This window comes from Zingiber officinale, chromosome 6B (genome assembly GCF_018446385.1).
Source record: "Zingiber officinale cultivar Zhangliang chromosome 6B, Zo_v1.1, whole genome shotgun sequence".
Taxonomy (NCBI): Eukaryota; Viridiplantae; Streptophyta; class Magnoliopsida; order Zingiberales; family Zingiberaceae; genus Zingiber; species Zingiber officinale.
In genome coordinates this window covers 129,038,941-129,059,465 of record NC_055996.1, presented here as the reverse complement: position 1 = coordinate 129,059,465, position 20,525 = coordinate 129,038,941, and the positions used below count along the sequence as shown (strand labels likewise).

The following is a 20,525-nucleotide window of genomic DNA, read 5'->3' as shown; positions in this document are numbered from 1 at the left end:
TTCTGAGGACAATCCATCACAAGTTCGTTTTAATCATATTGGGAATTGATGTACAAATGTACAAAATTTATATTTTAATCACGGCATTAATTTGCATGAACAACATTCGAGACGAATTTAAAAATTTCTCTAAAAAAAGAATCAATGCTGCCAATAATCGAATGCTTAACAGGCCTTTGTCCTTGTGATCGTTGTCTCGATCCCCTGTCACGATCCGGCCTCATCGTCGTCGCTGCTCGATTCCGACTTGGGATTTTCCGACAAGAAGTTCGGCGGCAAGCAGGGAAACCGCGCCACTGGTTTCCTTTGACTCCCCGACGCTTCCGCCTGCTGCGGCTTCTTCTTCGTCTGCAGGTTGCGGGCGATGTCGACGCAGGTCTTGTCGACCATGTTCAAGAAGTCTCTCACGATGACGAACAGCAGCATCGGGTGGCTTCCCTTCGCCCTGGAGGATCCCGGCTGGTAGTAGTCCGTGACGCCCCTCACCAGCTCCATCACCCGCCCCTGCTCTGCTCTCGCCGCCCGCAGATCCTCCGCCGCCGCCGCCGCGAACTCCCGCATCTCCCTCGTGAACCCGTCGTTGCCGCACGTGCCCAGGAACTGCTGAATCTCAGCCAGGCGGGCGGTTAGAGAGGAGCAGGTACCTGCGAGGGCGTCGGGGTCGATGCTGGCCGCCTTCTTGACGCTGGAGAACTCGTCGCTGATCCCCCCGACGATGGGCAAGCCCAGCTTGATGTACTCCTTCTCCCTTTCCTCCCTCGTTCCGGAGGCGCCGCTGTGGCTCGTGGTGCGGTCCAGGGTCGTCGGGCCGAAGCTATGGTTGCGTTTGACAACAAGCCGCTTGCCCTCCGACCGGACGACCTCCTCCACCACGAACTGCAGCAGCGTCGTGCTCCCGTCGGCGCTCTTCACGTCGGAGAGCTTGCAGAGGGCGGAGAGGTTGAAGGCCTGGGCGTTGCCACGGGCCGTGCCGGCGTTCATGAGGTTGCCGGCTTTGAGGACCGCTTCCAGTAGCTTGAGCAAAAGGCCGCGGGTCTTCATTTCCTTGCACGCCGCCTCCATCGTCTGGAGCGACTGCCGCAGCTGCGCCACCTCGTGCTCGTAGTTGGCCCGGAAGAGCATGGCGTTGAAGCGGGCGAACGGGGAGGGGACAGCGCGGAGGATGTGGAAGAGGAAGGAATCCGCTTCAGTGAGCTTGCCGGGGTTGCCGTCGTAGCTACGGATCAACGCCGCCTCCTCCTCGGTAGGGGCTACCTTGGTGAGGCGCTCGAGGACTTCAACGGGGAGGCCGCGGCCCTCGACGAGGGCGTCGAGGATGTCCGAGCGGCTCAGGGACAGTGAGCGGAGGACGATAGCGATGTTCTGCGACCTGCGCGGGTCCAGAAAGGAGATCACGGTTGTCTGCGTGCTGGGGCCGGAATTGCCGGAAGCACCGCCAGCTTTACCGCCGGCGGGGGACTTCCGGTTGGTGGCCATCGTGCCAAACAGGACTTCCAATATGTCCTCATCGAATCTGTAACAGAGTAAAAAAAAAAAAAACATATATCAATGTAACAGTGCTGTTACGGGTACAAAGAAATTAAACACTTTTTCTAAGTCGAACATTAACGAGAAGAGTTAGAAATTTAATCGTTGACTTAGATGAACACATCGACTCAGTCGAGGGAATTGACTTGGTTCCCATTCGACTTTAGAAAAACGGCAAGTCTTGACTAAACAAAATGCAATCTCCAATCACACAAGCAGTTCATATAAATATTGAATGCACTTCAAGTTTTCAACTCTCTCAATCTACACATGCACCAGACTGGTACATGTAATTTAAGTACGCAAGAAACACAACTTGTCCCTGCACAATCTTATGGATTATAATATTCTACTAAACCAGCTCAACATCCAAATAATAATGAAAAGATTATCATTATCATGCAACAAGCAGGACATTCTTAATGTTATATCAGCCTCCTGTCCGCTGGCGCTAACACCAGGTCTTAAGAGGATTAGGTCAAAAACCATGTCAGCTAAGCAATATGAAATCTTCAAACTTGTAGAGAATTAACAAGAAACAGACAGGCAAAGATGGATCTGTTCGATCAGTTGAATTCTTCGATTTAAAAGAGAGTAAATCATTTCCATTGCGTGTTGGTTTACTTTTTTTTTTTTTTTTTGAAAGCAATTCATAGTTTGTAATTGTAGGTTGTTGAGACATGAAATTTTTCCTGATCCAGATTTGTTCTCCTAAATCAATCGTAAGTTGGTGGTTTGTTGTACCTAAAGTGAGGTCTCCTGTTCAAGGTTGTACGTATGACAAATGTACTGGAAACTGAGTGGGGCATTTCGACAAACAGATGATTGATCATTCATTGAGCGAGTGTTTACCTGAATGAACCGTCCGTGATCTTGTCCCAGACCATGGAGTGTTGGGCGTTGTCCGGGTTCATCTTGTCCCAGTGAAGCGGTTTCAGCTTCTTCGCCGCCGCCGCGGCCGACGACTGCGGCGGCATCGCTGAGGGGCCGATGGCTGTACGGCCGCCGCCGGTTGGTGGGGCCGGCGGAGGCAATGGAGGGCGTGATGGAGCTGCGGGTGGGGTTTTCCCTGGAGGAGGAGGTGGTGGAGGTGGGCCCGCGGGAATTGATTTCGCGACCGGTGGGGGAGGAGGTGCTGGAGGGGCCGCGCTCGATTTGGTCGTCGCCGGTGGTTGTCGAGGTGGAGGCGCGTTTGATTCCGAAGCTGGCAGGGGCACAGAGGCCGCGATTGATGTCATCGTCGGTCGATGGGGAGGAAGAGACGGAGGCGGTAGCGCTGCCGATGATAACGAAGACTCCGAATTCGATCTTCCCGCTGACCGAGTGGCTGATTCCTGGCGGGAAACACCCATATGCTTCGCGCTCCCAGCGGTTCGGACGGCGGCAAAGGAGAACACAGACGGCGTGCTCTGCTCCGAAGAAAACGACTGCGATGAGCTGATGCTGCCGGCGGGAAGCAACGGCCTTTCTTGTACCCTCCCCGGATTTTCCGGGGACGATCCATCAGCATCCCCACCGCCACCGCCACCGCCACTATCGCCTTGTTCCCGGACTTCAGAGGCATCCAACTCGTTATGGCAGAAGGGGCACCTCTTCTCGTTGAACTCGCGCCAGTAGATGGCGTCCAGCCCATTCTCGTCAACAATTCCGCCCGACGCGGTCTGACCCTTAGGTGCCGAATCTGAGCGCTCGGGGAGGGCGCCATCGCCGACTCTGACCTGGAGGCGCTGGGCGAGGAAGAAGAAGCCCGCAAAAAGAAGAGCGCAGAGGGCGATGCTGCTGGAGGCGGTGATGGCGACGGCGACCCTCACTCTGGAAGTGCTGGATTGTGGCAGCGGGGGAGTCGAAGCCGGGGCCGGAGCCTGCGCCGGCGGCGGAGGAGGGGGGATTTGGAAGGCGGGGGCGGGGAAGGAGGGGAATTGCACCTGGATGTTCCTCGTCGACGGCGCCTGGGCGGCTGAGGTCGCGGCAGAGATGAGGGAGAGGAGGAAGAGGAGGAGGGAAGAAGGGATACGTCTAGCGGCCATGGATGAAGAGAGAGAGAGAGAAAGAGAGAGAGGAAGGGAGGAGTGAGCCGTGAGGAGGTGGGTGAGAAAGGGTGGTGGTTGTTAAGCGGATTTGGTGTGGGAAAAGGGGACGTAGTTCAGGGACATCAACGCGGTTTGAATGAAATGACGGCGTCAAGGGATGTCAAGTGGTGCGTCTGTGTTGGGCCATGGGAAATGGAAACTTCTTGGCCGACGAATTAAGGAGGGCTGCATTGAGAATATTTGAACAATTAAGGGCAAACGGGTAAAATGAAAGGCATGGCAAGGTTGAGAATGAAAACATGCTCTGTTATCCAGCTTTTCATAACCGACACCAGAGCTCTGTTTTTAGAAAATTTTCATATTAAAAAAAATAGAGAAAAGGATATTTAAATTAATCATGAACTATATTTTTTAAAAAAAATACTCAATAGATTATGTAGCAGAAATCCATCCGTGTTTTATACACATTTATTTAGCATGAGTCAATATTAGAAAATTTTAGGGTAAACTGTAAAATTAAAAAACTTTGAAAACGAATAAAAAGAAAAAGAAAAAAAAGAAAGAAAAATGTGTGGTATGAATTGAAATCTCCAGGGATGAGATTTGAAAATCATAGAAAATTAAAGAGTGAAGCATACTTTTATCAGTGACACCTGCGACCTGTTTCTGAGACAGGCGAAAAGGACACAAAAAGTCGTTTATTCTTGACTTTAGTATAAGACAAACAAATAAATTCAGTAAAATCTTAAATACATTTTATTCCATTCCATAACAATTATAAATGCAATAGTCGTCAGCTATAATCTTGACTATTTCATAATTATATCTGATAAAATAACAATTCTTCAGAATTCAAACTGTTTTATTACACTATCAACAGTAATTAAGATGACATTATAAATTTTGAATCAAATATTTAAAGCCATGAGGTAACAGGCTATCTATATAAAACATGAGCATTTTTGACAGGGTCTATTACCTTAGGCTTTTAAATATCCAATTCAACAATTTTGGATAATGGCATTGTGATATCAGACATAGATTATGAAATAATCAAGATTATAGGCAGATGACCATTGTAGTTATATATCCAAAGCACAGTAGTATATTTATATATTTTCAATATATATCTTCCAACAAAAAGGCAACTAAATTTTGTCCGTAACTGCTCCATTGCTAATTTGACCTAGTTGTGATTTGGTCATCATTGCAATTTTCATTTACAAAAAAAAACAATTCGACATGGTCAACTGAGAATGTAACACATGAAATAGATTAGTAATTTTAACACAAGATTTAATTCAACTTATGCTATAAAAGAATTGACATGGAGGGTAGGTATTATAAACTGTTTAGGAGTATTTAGATTTAAAATTTTATGACACAGAGTGATCTGCAAGATGATCTTGGGCTATGAAAAATAACATACAAGGTGTCACAATCAGCATAAAAAAAAATATTTTTGGACACAAGAAAGCTAGAATGATCAACAATGGTATCTCAAAAAGACACAAGATACAACGATAACTAAATATCAAGCAAATTAAAAAAGGAAAAACAGAAAACACAAGATCTACAGAAGGAACAGGGCTGGTTGAATTGGCAAAACATGCAATGAAGTAGATGGCATGATTTGACACAAACTGTTTGACCCAATTAGTCTGACCATGTTAGGTAGGAAAAGGTCAACTGTTATTGCCTTCTGCTCAAGCTATATGTCAACGACAATTGGAGGGTACGATGGAAATGCTTTCTCAAAGATCTCAAGTTTCACGTAGCTATCACCTGTTGCATTTGTCGGCAAAGAAAATCTCAAGCACAAAAATTGTGTTCACCTTTTGTTTCTAGGACAAGGAGAAATGCATGAGAAATACCTTGTTTGTGTTCCCCACTCTTGGGGTTAACATTAATTTCAAAGGCAGCTTCAGACAATTAAGCCCAGGCTCCCAGTTCCAAGAGCAGGGTGTGGTTAACATCGTTTGATCCTGGACCAATAAATTGAACTGGTCCTGCAAAGTTAATTTTTTTTTAAAAGAAAATGGATATTTAGCTGGAAGAAAATAATTCAAACAACAGAATAGTCATAAATTTGAGAGATCATACCGGGGCTGATGTATCTGTTCTTGATAGCCCACTCATCTCGCATTGATGCAAACTTGCTAAATGGGCCACCTGAATAATAATAATTTTAAGATCAGAAACTACAGCTGTAACAACAATGTTAATTAAATGTTATAAAACAAGAAAAAGATTTACCATCCAGTTCCACCATAGCCTTCTTGATCACTGGCTTGAATTTACCTGGAGGCAATTAATAATTTATGAGAAATAAGCTGGAAGTATCATTTGTCTTAGTCATAACTCGGCAACCATACAGCTATCATATTGAAACTAATAGATATAAATGGAAGATTGTAGCTTTATAACTTTGACTAATTGTTATTTACACTGAAAGATACTGCGTATTAATCTATCTAAAGCACTTGTCTTATTCCCATGTTTGTTATGGACATAAGAACTGGAGGATTGGCAAATAGCCATTGCTGATAATTTTAATAATTTTTCATTTAAAAAAATAAAATTGAGTGAGAGTTGGCCCTACATCGTAAACAGGTTCATTCCTCACACATTAATGGCAAATCATTTGAATCTAACTTGCTTACCATTAGACCAAATGGTGATTTTTTAATCTTTTGAACTGTAAACAAAGCAAAGCAACCAGTCATAGCTTAAAAATGGCTGACCACTCAAGGACTGGTAGCTCTAACTTCTCCGGGCAAAAAGAAAGCATACAAACATATGGAGAATGGAAGTGTGACAGCTATGATAATGACGCCTCGCCCAAGCTCTCCTTATTTATCCAGAAAGGGAACATAATTGCAATAATCTAGGCTTGACAAGAATTTTAAGGTCATAACTTAATTCTGACTACTGAAGAACTAGTCGTTGTGGCTTCTCCATGCAAAGAAGAGAGTATATTGAATTGTGGATGGACCATGTTGAAGCATATCTTGAGGATACCTAAAATGCTGATGGAATAAAAAAACTGAATGCAGCATTCACAACCATATAAACAGTAATGACCATAGAGGACAGATAAAGCAAGTCCAAATTATGCCACGGCGAAGTTTCTCCTAACCAAGTTAGATTTCTCTAACAAGTAAAGAAAACACAAACAGATATAATAATTGAGTGCAAAACAAAAAACAAGCAATGAATGTATCAGCTATGTATGAACGGCGAGAAAATAATCAAAGATGGCATACCATGTCTCCTCTCTACATCCATCAATGAAGTCAATGCAGTTCCACCAACAGTCCATTCATCAACAGGAGCACTTAAGTTACCAACCTGGAATTGTCGAGCCAAAAAAAGAATTAGTTACTAAAACCTACAAAAACTTTTTATACCATGTCTTCTTAATCTTTAACAAAGACATTGTTTAACTAGATAGAACAGGCTACTTATTTTCAATCTAATGAAAGCATCACACCAACTATTAGTCAAGCAAGAATAGTTCAAAATTTGGCATAGTTATCTTCTTCTGCAACACCACTCAGTGCTAGGACAATTGTGATAAAAGTATACTCGTTCCTAGCAACATGAACAATCACAGATCATTTGATAAGTGAGCATATCAAATGAATTTTTAAAAAAGCAACAGAGAAATCATTGATTCACCACTTTTTGCAAGTTAACTAAAATTACAAAAAAAAAAAAACAGTGGTTTGGGAATGATGGCATGAAACTATACCATGAATAATAACAGACACACACACCATGCAAGAATTGATGCAGCATGCACATGCAAATGCAGAAAGATTTGTACAAATAATTTTGATGCATAATCTGTAATTAAAAGTTACTAGTGATACAACATAAATCATAACAGCAAGTGATGAAATAACAAACCGAGGAAATGAGCCCTGTCTTTCCTGAATGTAGCAGAGCTCCTGCAGCATACCCCAGTGCATAGCAGTAGTTGGCATCAAAATTTGTTGGCAAGCCACATCTTCCTTCATATCTGCAAATGTAAAATTCCAAACTGAAACTATATAGCATAAAGGAAAAAACTAAACACTCTAGTATAGTTGGGCAAAATACAGCTAAGAACTTTAAATTGTGTGAATGCGATAAGGGTTAAAAAACAACAAAAAGGCAGGTCATGCCAGAGAGTGTACCATAATAAGATCCAAATCCAAAATCTGAATCCATAACAGAACAGATGTATTCCTAGATGCAAAGATCACCAATAATTCTATGTTGATGTCTAGAGAAACCTTAGCATGAAATCAAGCCTCACCCAAAGTAGTTAATCAAAAAGGGAAAAAAAAATATAGAGAGATGCACTAGAGAGCTAATGTAGACCAATTGAAGTAACATGGCTATTCTTACCCAAAAAAGTGGGACTGTCCTTTAAAATTTCCAGCATATTTACCCTCCAATTTTCTATTCTGCAACTCTGTTTCAACCATGGAGATGAGCATTTTTTCAGTTTCAATTTTGGCAACCTGTGCAAGAATATAAACAAACCATAAAAAAAATGACTAACCAACCATTTTAAATATACCAGTTGAAAGGGAACCTCCATGGCATAATCATTAAATAATTAGCATCACCTGTACATTTCCATGTGGATCTCTTTCCAGCAAAAGTTGATCTTGGATTGCCTGGGGCAGGAATTCAAAGAGAACTTTTGATTGTTGTTGAAGTTTGGTTTTCCACAACCCCTCAGCATCAACTACATCATGAGCTAGGATTTCATTTAGTTCAGCAATAAGTTGTTGGACCTGAAAGACCAAAAGAAAATATCGATTCAACAGTTATTTTTTGAACCAAAAATGAAACCAACAAATTCCTTATTTAGTGATTTTTGTACCAAACATTATGATTGTAAGATAAGAAAATAATGCCACAAACCTCAGGAATAAAGTCAATCAGTCCTTCAGGAATAAGTACGACACCATAATTGTAGCCAAGTTCTGCACGCTTGCAGATAATGTCAGTAATGTAATCTGTAACATTCTTAAGTGTTTGCTTCTTAGCAGCCACCTGTAAACAAAAAGGATAGTGAAGCCAGAAGAAATAATGAATAATTGATATTGTGATGAAGAAAAATACACCTTGCATCAAAAGTAGTGTGACAGTAATTACAACAATGTCATTTAATTCAGTTTCTCTTACCGATGCCTTTTCCATTGATCAAGCCTACATTTTGCTCAAGTTTCTCAACCCACACACAGTTCAAATGAATAGTCAGTGAAAGTATACGTAATGAACGTCACACAGATATTCATTCCCATGTTCAAAGACAAAAATGTATAGATTTAGGAAAGTTTAATTTAATTCAACAGAAATAATTGTCATTTAATTTCAACTTAAATCCTAATGAAGCAATACAAGAACCAGTTTTCTCAACCTAAATGCAAACATCTTCGATCATGGAGAACAACATCATTAAATAACAAACAAGTTCATGAACCAGATAGTGGCTTGTAGCAAGACAATGAACACTCAGAAAGATGCATTCGTGATTATCAAATAGATCCTTCAACAAAGCATTTAACTTAACAAGACAATTACCTCTTCACCAATGATGGCAATGTTAGGATGTGTTTGCAAAGCACATTCCAATGTTATATGAGAAGCAGCACGACCCATCAACCTCACAACTGTAGAAGCAGAGCCATAACATGAGAAAAAGAATATATAACGTAAATAAATAGACACAGTGTATTCATAATAGCTATTTAAATTGCCGGAGATTTAGGCAACTGATGTGACTGTTTTGGGGAAGAAATTCATCCACATGAAGGGCCTAGGTTTGCACAAGAAGGAAATTTAACCACATCTGTTAAGTGGTCTTAGGTAGTGTTGGAAAACTATTCTTTAGCAACTAACCAATCTATTAAACAATTGAAGCAATAGAGCAAGCTCCTATGATACACAACCAAGAACTTTATGCCAAATCCTGAAGTATCTGTTTCAGAGTAGCAGCTTTGAACTTACAATGGTAATATTTGCCAGTTGAACGCGCATCTATCATTACATTTCCAATCATTTCAGAGTAGATCTGCAAAGCAAGAATGATCTCAGGGAAAACATTCAATAAAAATCATGCAGTACTGAAAATTAGCATTTTATATATAGAATACAAACAGAACCTGAGAAAACGGATTAACTGATGAAAGTTTTCATCTGAAAGTATTTCCCAACTTTGAAGGCACAGGTTATATATATCACAACTAATAAACATTGTAAAGGGATACACATTGAGAAGCACATACCCACTGGACCTCTTGCAATCATATGAATCATAAAGGTCTAAAGTCATAAATTTGTCAAAGTTTTTCTACATAAGATTTTTTAGCAAGTCAACTGTTTTATACGATCCAAATATTTAAAACTGCATACTCATAGGTTATATGAATAATTTTTCATGTTTTATCACTCAGCCTTTGTGACCATTAGATGCCAACTATAGCAAACAACCAACACACAAGTGAGGAACAAACCTTGCATGCAGTATCAAATCCAAAACTTGTAGGAACTTCCTTGCATTTGAGATCTCCATCAATTGTTTTGGGGCATCCAATCAGCTGAGTTTTCATTTTCTTTTGCCTAATCAAATGTGAAGTTCAAGAATATAATATGATCAGTAATCATCAACATCAAAATGAGTACAATATTGGTTTAATGAATTGTCTCAAAGTTCAACCTAAAATTTTCAGCAAGCAGGCATGCATTAGTATTGGAGTCATCACCACCAATAACAACAAGTCCATCCAAATCAAGTTCTGTCACAGTATCTTCAGCTTGCTTGAACTGATGAACACGGAGATGAATGGTATGTCAGAATAAAAGACAATATGAGAAAAACAAAGTTTTTTGTAGTGAGCAGACATAATTAAGAAAAGTACTGATTTTAGATAAACTAGAAAAGGATGAGAGAAAATGCCTGCTCTGGAGTTTCAATCTTGTCCCTTCCACTGCAGATCATGTCAAATCCACCCTATTCAGGAGAAACCACAAGATATGACCATAGACTTCTCCATGAATTTGCGAATGTAATCGTTGATTATTTAAATTTAACGCATAACTTCAACGTGTAGAAGTATAAGGAGGCAGGTAGCCTCAATTCAAATTTCTCGCTTAGCTGAAAAAATGCAATTAACGGTCATTTCTTGACAGGATCCCGTTAAAAGACCACCAACCACGTCACTTACATACTATTATGAAACTAATCATAAGTAAATTTTAACTCTATCATCTGGGAACTACTTTTAGAATTTGATCCACCAAATCCAGTATACCTCCGTCATGGAAAAACTAGTACAATAACCACAGGAATCCCGGACAATTTTTCAGTATCTTTTACTAAATAGTGATGGAAGAATAGATACCTGGTTTCTGTAAGGATAGACAAAATCATGAGTCAGCTCCACGTACTTGCGCTTCATAATACCTGCCGGTCCCCCCCTAAATCCATACAGGATGCTACCTTTCGTCCTATCCTGTAAGTAATCTAACAGAAGGGGAGAAAAAACATAGTAACAGATTATTTGGATACGAGGAAACAAAGGAGGAGGAGGAGGAGTAGGAGGAGGAGGAGAATGAGTTCTAGATCTGATAGTCATACCGAATATCCCAGATATCACATTGTGTCCACCTGGAGCCTGGCCGCCGGACAGCACAACCCCAATCTTCAGACTCCCGGGCAAATCTGAAGGACCCGAGCCAGCCGGCACTAGCTTTGCCGACGGCTGACCAAATAAATTAGGAAATAGCTTCGCAATCTCGTCTATCAGATACAAGCAACAAAGACAACATCAAAGACGCGAGTGACATAAGCTAAAAACAGAACCGATAAAAATCCAAGTGAGATAAGATGGCTCAAAGAGAATGACCTGGGTTTCCGGCGGCAGAGCTACGAGGGCCATCGCAGAGCTCGAAAGGGGCCTTGAGGATGGAGGGGAGAGGGAGGGAATGGTTGAGTCGGCTGGTCTGCACGTCGCTGTACACGGAAGTGAGGCGACCGGGGTAGGGTCCCTTGACGGCGGCGCCGTTGGGCGGGAGGGAGCTCGCAGTCGCCATGGGCGATGGCTCCGGCCGACGGCTTTGGCCTTCCGAGCCGAGCAGAAGAAGCGAGCGTCTTGGGATATTTCGAATTCGCACCGCAGGTCGCACGAGCAAAAGATCTCGAGTCGACTCGAAACCGGTGGGTTTAAATAAAAAGAATTAAAAAAATTAAAAGATAAAGAATAAACTTTTTTACTATTTTTTAAAAATAAATTGATCCACGCATTTTTTTTCTTCTTTTTATCCATTTTGAAAGACAACTTATTTCTTCCACCCAATTTTTAAAACTATTAATTTTGAAAATTAAATTAGTCACTATCTTATCTGGAAAGGCGAATGCGATTCGTCACCCTTCTCTTTCTTACTTACTTCGAGCAACCGCTTTCGCTCGTGCATTACACGTAGAGCAATCGCTGATTTAAAATTTTGAAAATTACTTTTTTTCTCTCATTTGATTTCATTTTTTTTAATTAAAATCTATACTTAGATGGTGAGTATTAAAGAAATGAAATTAGTCTTCAGGATAACCGAATTGATTATCATATGAAAATAGGAGCCGAATTGATGGGAGAACAATCTCCTATAAAATAAAATCTTTCCCATTTAAATGTCTTAAGATGAACATAATTTTTTAAAAATAATATTTTAAAATGCTCTCCCACGAATTAAAGCAAAAGTGACCATTAGCCTACCACACAGTTCAATTGAATATTGAATGAAAAGGCCTGAAACAAATAAATCATATTGTAATTTTAAAATCAAAAAAATATTAAAATTTATTTTGTGGTTGCATCCTGAAAACTGCAATTATGATTACGTAGGATTGTAAATGAGCCCAGGTGGAATTGTAAACAAGCCCAAATGAGAGGAGATTTGTAGTAAAGTCACTAAGCCCTTAGCCCAATAGAATTTAAAATGAATCTTGAAATAATATTGTTTTGATTTTTTAACTTAAATTTAATTTAGGTGTTATTGATCTTTCAAATTAAACTCGTTTGATTGTTTAAAATTTATACATTTTATTAAATTTAATAGTACTTTATCCATTTTGAAAGTTATTTTATTTATTTAATATATTAATAAAGGTTTTATTAATAAACATGATTTAGTAGATTATTGATAACCATCTGAATATATATATATATATATATATATATATATATATATATATATATATATATATATATATATAAATTAAAACGGAAATTAAAAATTAGATCCGCTTTACTATCGACACATTAAGTTACATATATAATTAATTTAACGACAAGCCTCCCTCAACCCATTTCCTTGGGTCTCAAATATTATTGTTGAAATTGGGTTGGGCCACCCTGATTTTTCAGCCAAGTAAATTTATACCTAAATGATTGAAAGGAAGGCTTTGCCTATCCAACGTTAAGGATGAGATTAAAAATCGAAATCGAATTAATTAATTTATTTATTTTTAAATAAATCCATTAATCAAACAAAATCTATACAAAATTAATTTTGAATCAAATGAACCGAATTGTATGTACAAATACTGTGATTTGGTTGGGTACAATTTACACATTTAGCCGAATACTTTAAAAAAAAAAAGAAATATAATAAATATTTTTTATGTTAAAAATTATAAATAATTTTAAAATTTGAATGTCCCTGTTGTTATCCCTTTTTGTTTTTTGTTTTTCTTTTTCCCTTCCTTTTTGCAATCCTTTCTCATATCAAATACACCCGACAGCTAATCTCCTCTACCTACTTTAGGAAAAAGAAATTAAAGCTCTTGACTTCAACACTCAATAATTAATCAATAATCATACATGCCTTTTGCCTTTCTTCTCTTCACAAAACTTTCTCCACCGCAAGATTTTTTAAAAAGTTTATGAAACGAAGAAAAAGGTTATATGAAGATTTTTGGATAGAGAAAAGAGTAATATATTTTTAGATTTTTGATATGATATTTTTTTTTTTTAAAAAAAAAGCACTATTAAAGATGTCCTAAATATTCAGTTTGGCTTCTTGGGAATTCGAATAGAACTGTATGCAATCTTCTCAAGTTTAGTTTTGGTATCAAGGGGCTCTAATTAATTAGAACAATAATTAATTAATTTTGGAAGATAAAAAAAAAAAAAAACAAGTTTAGCAAGATAGTAAAATATGACAAAATCAGTCTGCTGGAAACTGATATTTGTTGAGGTGTGTTTTATGTGTGATCTAACTTGGTAGCTTACCAACACAGCTCTTAATTTTGTCTCCTGAGATTAAAGAAAACCCAACCACTTCTCTTAATTTAATTGTTAAATATGGGTTTTCCCATTAAATTAATGAGAATTTTAATTTGATAATTTCGATCATCTTGTGCTGGTTTTTAACAGCTAATGTACCGATTATAAAACTAATTAATTGCGCATGCACCTCGACTAGTGTTTTAACACTTAGTTCATTAATTTTATAGAAGTTTGTCTCAATCAATTCCATGTTAATTAGTTGACTAGTGACTTAATTTGTCATGTGTTATAATTAGAGAGGAAATTAATAGTGTCACAATTCAATTTGAATTGTACTACTTCATTCAATAAATATTGCGAAGGTGCATCATGAGATATTCAAATATAATTATAGTGTAAAATTTAAGATTACCTGAGGAAGAATTTTATTTTTTATTTTTTATTTTTTTTTCAAAATATCATTTATGTATTTATATATATAATAATAACAAAGTATTAACTTTCATATTATACAATTTAATTATTTAGTGATATTTTTTAGAGATCTATATGTTAATTGATATGGTTTAGAGAATTTAATTGAATAGGTATCATGCTCAACATTCATTCCATTAATTTGTTTGGTGAGCCGCCTTTGGCTGAATATGGTCGAAGGAAGCCAAGTTGGATCCACTCCAAATAGGGTTGGAGGTTATTCTCTTTAATCATTCAATAGATTACCCAAATTATGATGACCGAAACAAGTCATAGCTAGATTAGTGTCACAAATTATTATCGCACATTGATTTATCCTTGCGGAGAAGTGTTGATTAACTATGAGCGGGTATAGTCATTGTTTGTCGCTTTAATATTGTTTACCTAAACACAGTGTCACAATAGGGTTAGTTCCATATCAAGTAAGTTCTTATTAACAATGAAGTTTTATTGCTTTCTCATGTTTCCTAATTCATTTCTAAGCCTTGCACACCTTAGACAATTAAAAATTTGATAACATCTAAATAAATTAAATTAAGCTCAATCTAAAACATTCGGCCTCTGCACTAAGGCCTTAATGGAGAGATGGTAAGAGAATATTCTCTCCAATTATCTCCTTAAATGAGTATAAATCAATATTTTTTTAATATATTCTATAGCTGTTAATTAGCTTTAACATTCCATTTTGATGATAGAATGCTTAAATTTATCTTTTTATAAAAAAAAATAAGAAGAAATAAAAAAGATTCTTCTTTTTAACATTTTTTTAAAATTATTTTTTGATTCTAGTCCACCATTTGTCTTGTGGGATTTTATTCCATAATTTGGTGGAATTTTTTATTCCATGTTAGGACGTCATGATCTCCACTCGTGGCATTTTTAATCCATATAAATCAAGAGTTTCAAAATTTTAAAGATCTTGCTGATTTCCCCTTTCAACTAATTAATAAATTGACCATTTTAAATTTAAAATTCAAGTACTTCATAATAATTCCGTGAAGAACACTAATTTAAATTACTTGACATGATTCAACGACACAATCTATACTCTCCTCTCATTCTTAACCATCTGACGATTAACTCTAAATTGATTTTGTAATTATCTCTATTCATATAATTTAGGAATAGACGATAAGAGACACCCGAGTTAAACGTAATTTTATTTTTACTACAACTACACAGCCTATACTAATATTATATTTATATATTGTGCATATTTTTTTGTTTGATTTTTATGCTCGACTGAGTGTGCGGAGCGAAATATTCAAAAATGATCTGAGTGCCCAAAAATATGAGTCAATCACAGATGAAATCATAGACAAAGTCATGCATGGGGAGTCGGAGAGTCCGACAACATTTTTATATATATAACAATAATAATGATATCCTGCACAACATACCTTGTATAACAGTGGACGACATCTAACATGGATGATCTGACACGGTCAAAATTGATTTATTTTTTTTCTCTCTCATCTGCCTGCAACTTCTCCTTTCTCTTATATGTAAGTCTTTCTCCTGCATATAAGATGGTGCTGATTTTTACAAATCGGTATCAAGGTAAAGCTGATCTTTAAAAACTAATACTAGCACATTGGCACGCGTTTACACAAACTAACACTACTGTTGGTGCTGATTTACGTAAACCAATACCATGTGGTGCAAATTAATACCAGTAGATGGTGCAAATAAGCACAATATTATAACCAACACCAACACCAACATAGTATTGGTATGTATAATTGATCTTCTGTTGCTGTTGATGTTTAAAACTCAACACATTGGAACTGATTTTTAAAAATCAGTATACAAGATAGAGATTTGTATGTAGGAAATAAAAAAGCGTTACATGCAGATGAAAGAGAAAAATAATAATAATAATAATAATAAAAAAGAGTTTTGGCCATGTCTATCATCCACATATGCTATTGTCCACCATTGTGCAGCATATTAATATTTAAAATTATGAAAATATATAAAGAGCATATTTATTTCTCATTTTACCCTCTCTTGTGTGGCATCACTTCCTCTAACTCGTCCATAGACCATAGACCATAGACCAATAGAGAAGATAAATCATACATAATTATTAATTATTAATACAAATGATCAAAGTATGAAAAAAAGACATACTCAGGCGTGCCAAGATTTTACCTCTCTTATCCATTATTATTATTATGGTGTGTATTCAATAACAACACTGCAATAATACTGGATTTCAAACATAACACCGCTATTATATCAACAATACAAATTCTAAAATCAATACAACGCTGTATTTTGAAAATCAATTACCAAAATTAAACACCACAACACCGTTGTTCTTTAATTCCAAGAGTACAATGGACATGCTCTATGGACCCATTTGTATTCGACAAAATGCCCAAACCAAGAGAGTGTGCGCCGACAAGTTCGTTGAAGGCATCGACTCCGGCGGAGCCAAAGCCCATGGATAGTGCCGCCTGGCAGTGGACGCACCTTCCATGTACCTCCCCTCCTCCAGCCCCCCTTGCAATCCACGTCTCCTAATTAAATACCTCTCCACATTTTTAGTTCATCCCATGTACATAATATTTATTGTATTGCATTGTGTGTTGTATTGTATTGTATTGATCCAAACTCCTCTCTTCTTCCTCCCCTGAAGCCGTGCTTGGATTAGGTAGAACCCTGTCCATCATGTAGCAGCTAAACATTGACCTACATGTACAAATCATTCCCACAAATTAAGGAGGAGGAGGAGGAGGAGGAGGAGGAGGAGGAGGAAGTGTGATTGACTCAGAGTTTCATGCATTATCGTAGCAGAAGCAATTAATGGAAGTGGAGAGCTTTATGGCCGTCGTTTTGGTGGTTCTCTCCGCCGTAGTTAGTGTTGGTTCTGGCGCGAAGGAATTCGATTACAAGGATGCTCTGTCCAAGTCTCTGCTTTACTTCGAGGCGCAGCGCTCCGGCCGGCTTCCCTACACTCAGCACGTCGCCTGGCGCGGTCACTCCGGCCTCACCGACGGCCTTCAACAGGGAGTGCGTGGTTTTTGTAGAGATTTTTTAAGTGATTGATCGAGTAGTAGTGCTGGATCCTTGTGTATCATTGTATATGCGCGCAGGTGGATTTGGTTGGGGGATACTACGACGCCGGCGACCACGTCAAGTTCGGCCTTCCCATGGCCTTCACCGTCACAATGCTGTCGTGGAGCGTGATCGAGTACGGAGAGGAAATCGCCGCCGCCGGCGAGTACTGGCGTGCTCTGGAGGCCATCAAGTGGGGCACCGATTACTTCATCAAGGCTCACACCCACCCCTTCGTCCTCTGGGCCGAGGCTCGTCGTCTTGCTCCTTCAATCTTTGATCGGTTTGATGAAGGATTGAATTTTCGTCGAGGGATTAATTTTGTTTAAAAATGTCTCAGGTGGGCGACGGCGACACCGATCACTACTGCTGGCAGCGGCCGGAGGACATGACGACGTCGCGGCAAGCGTACAAAATTGACAAGGACAATCCCGGGTCGGACGTCGCCGGCGAGACGGCGGCTGCCATGGCCGCCGCCTCCGTCGTGTTCCGGAAGTCCAATCCCAAGTACGCCCGCCTCCTCCTCCATCATGCTCGACAGGTGATCACCCGATCGATTAATTAACCATCGAATGAGCAGCTAAACTCTGCCTTTCCTCTGTTTCGGACTCGCCGATCGTTTCCGGAAATCGACCTCAAATACGGAATCATTTGCCCAGCTGTTTGAGTTCGCGGACACGCACCGGGGCAAGTACGACGGCAGCATCAGGGAGGCGAGGAGCTACTACCCGTCGTGGAGCGGCTACGAGGACGAGCTGCTTTGGGCGGCGCTGTGGCTGCACAGGGCGACGGCGCGGGCGGAGTACCTGCAGTACGTGGTGGAGAACGGCGGCGCGTTAGGGGGCACAGGGTGGGCGGTGACGGAGTTCAGCTGGGACGTCAAGTTCGCCGGCGTCCAAATCCTGGCGTCCAAGGTCCGTTCATTTTTGGTTAAATTACTTACAATTACTTAATACTTTCTTCTTGAAAAGTGATTAAAATTTCGTTTGGTTAAACGATGGGGATGACTATGGGTATGAGTTTAATAGTAGGATGGAATGAGAATATGAATGGAAATGAAACCCATCAAATTATATGTGTTTGGTAATCATTCCCAAAATGTCATTTCCAAACCCACAATCCAAACAATATTTTTGATAATAAGTTTGACAGCTCAACTCTCTACCACGTGGAACATGAATCGTCAGCTGTCCACGTCAACATACTAATTAAAAACACCTACTTACCTATTCATAATTTAATCACGGAGGAGACAAATTTTTTTTTCCTTATTGAAAGTACAATTTTATACAGTCAAGTATACTTTAGAGGACAAAAAAAATTAAAGCACTCTTATGTTGTTTTAAATCACTGCTCACCAGTCCCTATGAGAATGAGAATGGCACAATTAATGACATTATTATTCTTATAATACACATTAAATTATAAATTATCCATCAATTGTATGAAAAGAATAAATTCATAAAATATAAACAAAAAAAGTTTGGATGGTAGTAGTTACGATAACGGAAATGTTATGAAATGATAAGTCTAAATTATAAGAGTTATGGACCCTATAATTTTACCAGTATTGGTGGGTTTTTTTAATAGAGTTTCATGATGGATGTTTTTTTTTATTATTATTCTTATTATTGTCCAAATATATATTTAATAAATGAATAAAAAAATTATTTATCTTCGGAATTAATCTATTGAAATTCGAACGCTTGAATTATAATTTTCTTTTTGTCTTTTGTTGAATCCGTTGCTAAAGAAATCTTTTTATCTTTTAATTTGAGATGCGGCAGCTGTTGCGCGATGAGAAAAACCTAACCAAGGCTCAGACGGCGGAGCTGCAGCTGTACAGGTCGAAGGCGGAGCACTACGTGTGCGCTTGCCTCGGCCGGAACGCCGGCGCGGGCAACGTGCGGCGCTCCCCCGGCGGAATGCTCTACGTGCGCCGTTGGAACAACATGCAGTACGTCACCGGCGCCGCCTTCCTCCTTGCCGTCTACTCCGCTCAGCTGGAGGCGGCGGGCGGCCGACTCCGCTGCCCGGGCGGCGACGCTGGGCCGGACGAGGTTATGGACCTGGCTAGGTCGCAGGCCGAGTACATTCTGGGCTCGAATCCGATGCGGATCAGCTATTTAGTGGGCTTTGGGCCCAAATACCCGGTGCGGGTCCACCACCGTGGGGCCTCCATTGTGGCATTGAAGAGGAGCAAGGACTTCATTGGGTGTACACAGGTAGACAAAAATAAACTCTTTAAACATAAAAAAACAAGATAATAATAAATAATATTCAGATTAGTTCATGTACCCCTTATATGTTAGGTTAGGGATGTATTTCAAATTTAGTTGAATTGTGTTTAACATTGTCGACTATGAGTATAGGGGTACTATGATTGGTACGGGCGACGAGGGGCAAATCCGAATGTGTTGACCGGTGCTATCGTTGGCGGTCCAGATGATCGAGATTGGTTTAGGGATGACCGAGAGAACTATATGCAGACGGAGGCATGCACATACAACACTGCACCATTAGTAGGATTATTCGCTAAGCTACACCACCAATCGATGACATTGTCACTGGATTCTCAAAAAATGTCAGAAATCCAAGTGGAATAAGAGGGAGAGATCGAGAAAGTTGATCGATTTGAAATCTTTATAAGATGAAGGTTAATTCCTTCTATGGACGAGTCATCAAGGCACGCAGCATGTAGAAATGGAGTTATTATACAACATTGATCATTTTTTGTATCGATGTATAGGCTTAAGCTTGTCGAATTGTGAGTCCTATACTAGAAGAAAGAAGAGAAAAATACAATAGATATATACATAATAATGAAGAATTGAGCATTCGCTCCTATTTCTATTATTATAACTTTTTTTTTTTTTTTTTTTTTTGTATATAAAGGGGTTGATCACTTTCTTAAAATACTTTTAAAATTATTTATTTTTTCAAATGTTATGTCTCTTCCTAGTCGAAGACCCTTTATCGTAACTCCTACTCCTTGCTTGAGCATCGTAGGGCATCCCTCTTTTTGGGCCTTTGAATTCAAAAGTACCAATAGAGGCTCAAGAAATCTATAATAGTTATAATAAGATTGCTCAAACTTGCTTAACATTAAATTACTTTTGGTACTCTGTCTATTTTTAGATGAACC

At 39.1% G+C, this 20,525-nt stretch overlaps 3 protein-coding genes across 3 annotated transcripts; 1 reads left to right on the top strand and 2 right to left on the bottom strand.

Annotated features, from left to right (window-relative positions):
- Nucleotides 1-3,878, bottom strand: LOC121989491 (formin-like protein 16). Its single transcript, XM_042543575.1, has 2 exons — nt 2,380-3,878; nt 1-1,513 (listed from the first exon to the last, which is right to left on the bottom strand). The coding sequence occupies exons 1-2, from the start codon at nt 3,552-3,554 to the stop codon at nt 208-210; spliced, it is 2,481 nt and encodes an 826-aa protein (XP_042399509.1). The 5' UTR covers nt 3,555-3,878; the 3' UTR covers nt 1-207.
- A 1,126-nt stretch (nt 3,879-5,004) lies between these two features.
- LOC121989492 (pyrophosphate--fructose 6-phosphate 1-phosphotransferase subunit beta-like) lies at nt 5,005-11,765 on the bottom strand. The gene is made up of 17 exons (XM_042543576.1): nt 11,465-11,765; nt 11,197-11,358; nt 10,961-11,082; nt 10,516-10,569; nt 10,276-10,382; nt 10,073-10,178; nt 9,567-9,630; nt 9,141-9,229; nt 8,478-8,609; nt 8,177-8,347; nt 7,953-8,068; nt 7,470-7,581; nt 6,824-6,908; nt 5,814-5,858; nt 5,661-5,729; nt 5,432-5,566; nt 5,005-5,342 (listed from the first exon to the last, which is right to left on the bottom strand). The coding sequence occupies exons 1-16, from the start codon at nt 11,649-11,651 to the stop codon at nt 5,490-5,492; spliced, it is 1,698 nt and encodes a 565-aa protein (XP_042399510.1). The 5' UTR covers nt 11,652-11,765; the 3' UTR covers nt 5,005-5,342; nt 5,432-5,489.
- Nucleotides 11,766-16,598: 4,833 nt separating this feature from the next.
- LOC121989490 (endoglucanase 7-like) lies at nt 16,599-20,209 on the top strand. Its single transcript, XM_042543574.1, has 6 exons — nt 16,599-17,335; nt 17,419-17,631; nt 17,721-17,921; nt 18,040-18,294; nt 19,168-19,605; nt 19,753-20,209. Exons 1-6 carry the CDS (start codon nt 17,129-17,131, stop codon nt 19,984-19,986), a joined length of 1,548 nt encoding a protein of 515 aa, XP_042399508.1. The 5' UTR covers nt 16,599-17,128; the 3' UTR covers nt 19,987-20,209.
- Nucleotides 20,210-20,525: the final 316 nt, after the last annotated feature.

What these genes read in the sequence shown, in the direction of transcription:
- LOC121989490 (XM_042543574.1), top strand. Translation starts at nt 17,129, where the DNA reads ATGGAAGTGGAGAGCTTTATGGCCGTCGTTTTGGTGGTTCTCTCCGCC. An exon ending in CCGACGGCCTTCAACAGGGA is followed by an intron (nt 17,336 to 17,418) that starts GTGCGTGGTTTT and finishes ATATGCGCGCAG; the next exon opens with GTGGATTTGGTTGGGGGATA. An exon ending in TCCTCCATCATGCTCGACAG is followed by an intron (nt 17,922 to 18,039) that starts GTGATCACCCGA and finishes TCATTTGCCCAG; the next exon opens with CTGTTTGAGTTCGCGGACAC.
- LOC121989491 (XM_042543575.1), bottom strand. Translation starts at nt 3,554, where the DNA reads ATGGCCGCTAGACGTATCCCTTCTTCCCTCCTCCTCTTCCTCCTCTCC. An exon ending in ATCACGGACGGTTCATTCAG is followed by an intron (nt 1,514 to 2,379) that starts GTAAACACTCGC and finishes ACTCTGTTACAG; the next exon opens with ATTCGATGAGGACATATTGG.
- LOC121989492 (XM_042543576.1), bottom strand. Translation starts at nt 11,651, where the DNA reads ATGGCGACTGCGAGCTCCCTCCCGCCCAACGGCGCCGCCGTCAAGGGA. An exon ending in TCTATCCTTACAGAAACCAG is followed by an intron (nt 10,570 to 10,960) that starts GTATCTATTCTT and finishes TCTCCTGAATAG; the next exon opens with GGTGGATTTGACATGATCTG. An exon ending in GAACAGATACATCAGCCCCG is followed by an intron (nt 5,567 to 5,660) that starts GTATGATCTCTC and finishes TTAACTTTGCAG; the next exon opens with GACCAGTTCAATTTATTGGT.